Source organism: Cavia porcellus, unplaced genomic scaffold (genome assembly GCF_034190915.1).
Source record: "Cavia porcellus strain 051 isolate PalLab524CR breed Dunkin Hartley unplaced genomic scaffold, mCavPor4.1 scaffold_1, whole genome shotgun sequence".
NCBI lineage: Eukaryota > Metazoa > Chordata > Mammalia > Rodentia > Caviidae > Cavia > Cavia porcellus.
In genome coordinates, this window is record NW_026947484.1 from 167178858 (window position 1) to 167186869 (window position 8012).

At 35.9% G+C, this 8012-nt stretch overlaps 1 protein-coding gene across 3 annotated transcripts in view; it reads left to right on the forward strand.

Annotated features, from left to right (window-relative positions):
- LOC100732721 (complement C5-like) overlaps positions 1–7712 on the forward strand; it is a 37517-nt gene extending 29805 nt beyond the window's left edge. For 2 of the 3 annotated variants that reach the window (XM_063259777.1, XM_063259769.1), the window contains exons 16-19: positions 2777–2867; positions 4382–4455; positions 6502–6625; positions 7528–7712. In XM_063259777.1, the coding sequence (XP_063115847.1) occupies positions 2777–2867; positions 4382–4455; positions 6502–6587 (251 nt within the window). In that variant the 3' untranslated portion in view covers positions 6588–6625; positions 7528–7712. Of the gene's footprint in view, positions 1–2776; positions 2868–4381; positions 4456–6501; positions 6634–7527 lie in introns of all 3 variants that reach the window. The other variant, XM_063259774.1, reaches the window with a different exon arrangement.
- Positions 7713–8012: the final 300 nt, after the last annotated feature.

Below are 8012 nucleotides of genomic sequence, written 5' to 3' on the forward strand. Positions count from 1 at the left end.
TCACTGGCACAGACTTTCTACTTCCACCGCTGACCTTTGGGCCTTCCCAGCATGGATCCGTAAAACAGACTGGTGTGAGTGCTTCCTGTGGGCTCTAGAACCCCAGTTGGACTCATGGGAAGCATTGTCTTGGGCATTAGGTTTTTATCTGGACCATGTAGGACATTGCTGTGGGATCCAGGCTCTTGGCTGAATATTCTGAGTCTTTACTGTTGTGGACAGATTTCCTGCACTTTCTTGTATTAAACTCTGGGTGACCGTCATAAAATAATAATATAAACTCTGTGTCCTGATTCTAGCTCTTCTCCTCACAACCCTGGACTACAACAATGTCCAACAATGTTTGGTTCCTAAATGGGTATGCTGCATTTGATGTATATATGTTTATAATTGTTACCAGTTCCAGTTAAATTGTTCTCTTACTCAATATATAGTGACCATCTTTATCTCTTCTGATCAGTTTTGGCTTGAAGTCCACTTTGTCTAAAAGTAAGATAGCTTCTTTTGCTTGCTTCCAGGTTCCTATTACATGAAATATTGTTTCCCATTATTTGATTTTTTTAGTTTTTGCATTCCTTTTAGGATTAAACGTGTTTCTTATAAATAGCACATTGTTGGATTTTGTTTCTTGATGCATTCTACACATCTGTCTTTTAATTGGGGTAACCCAGACAATTCACATGAATGTTATCACTGAGAGGTATCAACTCTCACTTATTTTTTCCTTTGAATTATTTTCCTGTTGCTTATTTCCCTTTTTTGTTCCTTAACTGCTGACCCTGTCTTCTATTAGACTTTTTGGTGTTGTTCACTTCATTGCTCTTTCTAGGATTTCCTTGAGAAGTTTGTATTTTGCTAGCTTGGCAGTCATGAATTTCTTTAGATGCCCTCTGTCATGCAAGTACCTTATTTTTCATCAATTTTTAAAGAAAATCTTGCTGTATTTATGTGTCTGGGCCAGAAGTCATTTTTCTTTCAAGGCCTGAAACATTTTATTTCAAGCTCTCCTGGATCTTCAGGTTTTTGTTGAGAAATCTGCTATAATTCTAGTGAATTTACTTTTATGAGTGATTTGTTGCTTTTCTGATTGCTTTTCTTTTCTTTTTTTTTTTTTTTTGTGTGTGTGTGTGTGTGTGTGTGTGTGTGTGTGTGTGTGTGTCTTTTTCCTTTTTATTGCTACCAGGGATCGAACTCATGACTGCCTGCTTGCAAGGCAGGTGATTGTGCCGCTGAGCTAAACCTCCAGCCCCTATTTCTGATTGCTTTTCTCTAATAGCTTTTAGGATCCCCTTTCAATATTGGACTGCTGGGATTTTTTTTTTACTGCTACCTGTCATGAAGAATTATTTTCTGATCATAGTTACTTGGGTTTTTATTTACCTCACTTGTCTGCATGTTAAATTCTTTCCCTTTATTTGGAAAGTTTTCTGCCATTATTTCTGTAAACAGGCTTTTCATGCCATCTGTGCTGTTTTCTGATTTTTCACTATTTCCAGTTAATCTTGAATTAGTTTCCTTTAGGTTATCTTGCAGCTGTTGGATCTATATTTTTCTGTTTCATATCATTTCATGGACTCTAATTCTTTGCTAATCATTCCTTTTTTTGTCATTTGGTTTAGCTCACTCTGCTTTTCATTACTGTTTTCTGTAAATGTGTAATCATTTTGTTTATTAATCCATTGTCTGTTTAGTTTTATCACCTTTGAGCTTGCCAAGCACCTTAGTGAACTATTTCTTTGTCTCCTGTTTTCATGTTGTATGATTCAATTATATGGATTTGATTTTCTTCCTCTTGATGCTCCATGGATAACTTTGGGGCAGTTGGGAGTTTGTCACTTTTTTTCTATTTCTTTTTGTTTTGTTCTGTTCTGTTCTATTCTATTGTATGTTGTGTGCATGCATGCACTGAGGTTTTTGAGAATTTACAGTACAACAACTTTATTTTTAGTATGAGGAAATTTTTAGCTAGTGTTTGCTTCTCAGTGATGCATTCTTGATGTGGCTAACTGTAGGCTTTTGTTCCTATGCCAAGATCTGGTCACCTCTGATAACACGGGAAGAGAAGATATAGTGTAATTGGCACCCTGTTCTCTGACACTGGACTGCATTAGTATTGCTAATGACACAGACAGTCCAGATTTTGGCTCACAGAGAAAACCTATTAACAGCAACACCATTTCCTCTAGTAATGGCAGTTAAATCAGCAACAATAAAAGCTTCGAAGACAAACTAGATATTAATGTACTATGACAACCAATAATGTACCACCCTTCATCTAAGAGTTCTACAATTACAATGTAAACACTAAGACAAACAGATATTACATACAGTAAATACCCACTACATGTGACAACTATACTTCCATGATCAGTAGAAAGGAATTCAACAGTAATAGCTTATAGTTAACTATCTAAGATTAATAAATCTTAATTGTTATACTAGTAAAGATAGAGTGGGTGAAGAATAGGAGAATGAAAGAATAAAATTTTTAAAATTAGCAATGGAAGGTGAAAAGGAGTGAAAATTGAGTTAAAGGATCCTAATAAGAAGTAAAAGAAAATTAGTAGAACTAGACAAAGGTAGCAGAAAAGAACAAATAAAAAAATGGAGAAAAAAGAAAAATTGAAGAAAAAAGAATGATAAAGAAACAAAAGAAAGGAAAAACAACACTCCTACAAACTCCAAAAATTAATTAAAAGTTAAAACATCTTGCATTACCATATAACTCTATTGTATGTCATGTTTAACCTGTGTTTTTATCCTTTTAATAATTTAGAACTTCCAAAAATTCCCACACTGTCAGTCCAAGTTCCAAGAAGAACTGTTTCAGAAAACTGGTTGTGGGAAGTACATCATGTTCCTAAAAGGTATTTCAAAGTTTTCATCTGTATTTTCTTTGAGAAAATTTTGACAAATATTCAGACATGATGAGCACACAGCCTGTTGCTCTTCCTAAAAGTTATTTGATCAGTAAGGATAGGACTGAGTTTGATCCAAGTTTATTTGATTGGATTGGTTTTTTTTTTCCCTCCTACCTAATTAATTACTGAATGAAGGATCTTTGCAGAAGAATGTTACGTAACTTACCTTGAATTTCAACTAAGCATGTAGTTTGGGAGAGATCTTTTTCAAAAACTTCTTTGTACCAAACTCTCTAAGAATATACATTGCCCAGTTAGACATGCATTTTCAGTACTATTTTTCCATATAACAAATGAAAAGAGTTGATAATTTCCCCATACAATAAACACATACTATAAAACACAGACAACCCATGAAGCTTGGGGGATGATTTGTTTTGTTCAGTTAGTATACCTTCCTTGGTGTTCAGCAGTGTTCTTTATACCGCATGACTCCAGCTTTATCCACTTTTCTACTCCAATTCATTTTCCAAGCACAGCTGCCTAGGTGATTATATGGGAATCCCAGTCTGATCATCCTGTTTCCCTACCTTAAAAGACTCTGTCCTACCAGGAAAGTCATCATAGAATAACAGGCCTCATCCAACAGCTCCAGCTTCCCCTCCCAGCTGCCCGTTCTTTACTGTCATTGTCCACTTTCCCTCTCAGTACACACGCTCCTTTTGGAAATGCTTTCTTAGCCCCACACACTTCACAAACGGTACTTCACATCTAACAGCCCAATTCAGATGTAGGTTCTCCAACACGTGGCCTCCAAAGAATTGCATACATAACTTGTCTGCATTCATACTGTAGTTTCTACAGGCTTCTGCTGAAGTCCGTATTAACCTTTATGATTGTTTACAAGTTCCCACTGCTCTAGTAACTTCGTGGAAGGGAAACCCTTTGCTATTTATCCTATTTGGTTCTAAAAAGTCATCATGTACAAGTTAGGAAATGTCCGTAGGGCATATAATTAACTAATAGACTTTTAATTTTTGAAAATTCTTTTTATTTCATCCATTTTTATACACTATTTTTCTTAGTAGAGTTCACTGAATGTAATTAAATATTTAGTTGACATTTGATGATATAATCCTTTTGAAATCCTGACTGTGGAGAAGATCAATGAACACGGAATATAAAACATGGAAGTATGTATTAGGTTGGATCATATAGATCTATTTGTGCTCTATATTAACATTTTATCTATATTTTTATCTATATACATACAAATTTCATATATTTAATTTAATACAATGCATAGGCAATTGTTAAAATGTGTAAAATTCTCTCTCATGCTCTGATCTTCTAAATTTTTGTTGCCTCAGCCCCAGTCAGAGTCCCTGATTTAAGTTAGTTTCCTTGTCCTTTGCCTCAGAACCCCATATTTGACCCCATATCTGTTAATCAGACTATTTGGACCCAAATTAATTAAGGCTCACCTGTGTTAGATGACTATGAAATAATATATCTTCCAGGCATCAGATGGAGTTGACAGTACCTGATTTCCAAACCACATGGGAAATTCAAGGTGTTGGCATTTCAGATAAAGGTAAGAAACTGGTGTGATACATTATTTTGAATCTGGGAATAGTTTGTTTATTGTAATATAGCTATAATTTTATTGACAGTTCACTCAGGACTTTAGGGTATGCATATTTGAAGCTCTTATTATAATCTAGGTTAAAAATGAAATATCGATGTCTTTAAAATTTTTTTATTCAGTGTTTTTACACACCAACTTGGTGAGCAGCAATTATGGATCAGAGTACCATTTCTTAAAAATATATATTTGATTTTCACAGTTTAATATGTTTTCCCATTTAAATGAGTTCTGTAGTAATTAAGTAGCTTTTTGCTATTATAAGATAGCATTAGGTCGCACTACTTAACCAACAGTGAAGCTTTGTAACTGCAGCACTAACAACCACAGAGCCAGAGTCATGGTGAAGTTTTTCTAAAAATGTTAATTTCAGCAGAAGACATTCCATACAGATACTTTTTTTTGGTCTTTTTCTTTTTTATCGGTACTGGGGATTGAACTCACGACCGCCTGCTTGCAAGGCAGGTGCTTATGCCACTGAGCTAAATCCCCAGGCCCCTAGATCCTTTTTTTAATTAAGACTAAGGGTGGCATAACTGAAGGAGCTGTAAGAAAGCGCGAAGGCAGAGGCTACTGAGTTATATAGGAAACAAAATGCACAGAGGTCTGACATCAGTAGCCAAACTGAGCCAGAAGGAAGAATGTAAAGGGGCTTCAGTGAAATAGCACCCCCTTCTTATTTGCTGGCTACATTCAGGTGAGTAGTATATTTTAAGTTCAGTTGCAATTATGTAGGAGTATGAAATATTAGTGATGCAAAAAATCATATAAAAATCAGTGGGATATATTTCTATCATTCCTTTTTAATCATTAGGAACTAATTAATATTCAGGTCTACAGCAGAACAGACGATCTTTAAAACAAAGATTGTCAGTAAATAAATTATATTTTCAGTTTAGTGACATAATTATTCTAAGTGAAAAAAATTATTCTACAGCTAGCAGAGATTGTTTTTGTCTTTCATTTTATTTTAAAATGTCACAGCTAGGCATGGTGGCACAAGCATGTAATCTCAGGACTAAGGAGGCTGAAGCAGGAAGATTTCTGTGAGTTGGAGGCCAGTGTGGGCTACACAGTAAATTCAAGGCCACCTGGAGTTATCTAACGAGACTATGTCTCAAACAAAACAAGACACAAACACAGAACCATGAACAAAATAAAATGTCACAAACTACTGGAGGACATATGATTACCAATAGATATTTGATGATATTAAGAAATCATTGGTTTTGGGGGCTATGATAATGAGATTGTAGTTATGTTTAAAGTGAAAAATTGTTTCTTGAGACACATATACTCAAATATTTACAAAGGAAATAGTGTGATGCCAGGTTTATTTTAAAATAATCCAGGAAATGTGACGAGAGGGAAGCGTACAGGAAATAAAATTAGCCATGAGTCAGTAATCATAGAGCTGGGTAATGGGAGTTCTTATACCATCCTCTCTATTTGTGTAGATTTGAAGCTTTTTATACTAAAAAGTTTTTAAGTTCACAAATAATCATTTTCAAAACTCTTTATTAATGGCCATTATTTGAATGTTCGAGACAAAGTTTTATCTCTCAGGTATCCCCCCAACTTAGCTCTTTCACGTACATCAAGACCTTCTAAGATGAGCCGACATAAAAGGCCATCTATCTGTCCATTGTCATCTTCTCTCTCCTGTTACCTTCCCTAATGCCTCATACGATGACTCTCTTCCTGACATTTTATCACATCTTCGTTTACGTCTCCCTCACTGGAAGGGAGGCAGCAATTTTGTCTGTCCTGTTCACTGTTGCATTTCATTGGCTGGAACAGTGACTGTCCTATGATTAAGTCTCCAATACCAACCCATTAAGGAAATAATGGCCACAAAATAGAACTTTCAGGAACAATGAGCAATACAAGGAGGAAAAAGGAAAGTCAGTGTATGATATTTTGTCTATCCATGAAGTAACGGAAATGCACGCGTCTGAATACACTGGTGTGTACTCACACTGTCGCCTCTTGTAGGTCTGTGTGTTGCTGATGTGCTGATGTTGCAAGTCTATGAAGACCAATTCCCTGTCATCAACAACAGTGCTATAGGACTCAATTAGAAGGAACAATTTCTTACATCAAAACCACAGGACTCTAAGTAAGTAGGTAAGGGTGTGCCTCTGTGGCTGAGAGCTCTCAGGGTAAAATCATTTCACTTCATTTCAATGCACAAGGTATTTAAGCATGTTGTGGGGAGTGTGAGGGTCGGGAAATAGTGAAGACCTTTCAAATTATACTGTATAAGGAGAAAGCTGAATGGAAATGGATATTTATAAATATCCTTCTTGCCCCAAATGAGAATCATTCTGTACTACCAGACTGTGCTTGGCCAAAGTTGGAATGACAACCTGCCCTCGGTTGGCTGGCTTCTGGTGCTCACATTTTCACTGACTATCTGCCAATTCTCCCACTCATCCCTGACACCAATGTCAGATAAAATGTCTGTTACATGTTAGCAATAAATGTAGATTTTTTTTTTGCAGCACTGGGGATGAAGCTCACAATGAGCTCCATGCTCAACCCTTTTTATTTTGAAATAAGCTCTCACTGAGTCGCCCAAAGAACTCAAACTTGCAGCACTCCTACCTCAGCCTCCCAAGTGCTAGGATTACAAGCATGCATGTTTAAGATCTTAAAATGAAATATTTTAATATATTTCCCTAATGAAATCTGCCTTCTAATAAAAAATAATACACTCCTCCTCCTGAAAAAAAAACATTCTGCTAGCGTTTAATACAACGTTTCTAACAGTTGATAAGAAATATTTGTGAATACTAAATGAAAAAGGAGAATAAAAGAATAGACTGATAACAAATACAGCATTCATTCTTTTTCTCCTTCTTCTTATCAAAACAAAATGTTTCCCAGTTTCTCTTGAATTTAGTTATAGCCAAAACCCTAAACCCCAAGAAAATCCGAATTGCATGAGTCATGCAGGAATGCTACCCACTTAGAGTCAATTCAATGGACAAGTGTCTGGTTTTTGCTTTCTGTTTTCAGCCCTCGGCTCAGAAATGCTGGTTGGTGCTTCAGCAACCTCCTGGACTGCAATCTGCTAGGTACCAGGATAGTGGAACAAAGAATTAGCCCTGCCCGATAATGTGTAGAAGATCTGTTCCAGCCTCTGACTGCTCACCCCTGGATTTCTTTTATGTGAGAGGGAAATAAATGCTTGTTTCATTTAAGCAACTGTTATTTCAATGGTCTGTTACATATAGTAGAATCTAATTCTAATTAAGATAAAGTCATGTTTAGTACTGTTTTTATTGCCTGTAACAAGCAATATGTGAGCAGAAATTCATGAGGTGCGTTTGTTTTGCTACTTTTCATCTCCAGCTTTATGTCATCTTTCCAACTCTTGTGTCCTATTTCCTTCACACACTGGTCTCAAATATCTTGTTTTGTGCTTTTTTTAACTGTGCAAGCGATATGTCACCTCTGCTTCTAAACAATTTAGACAACATTTCTGTGTAGATGCTGTACAT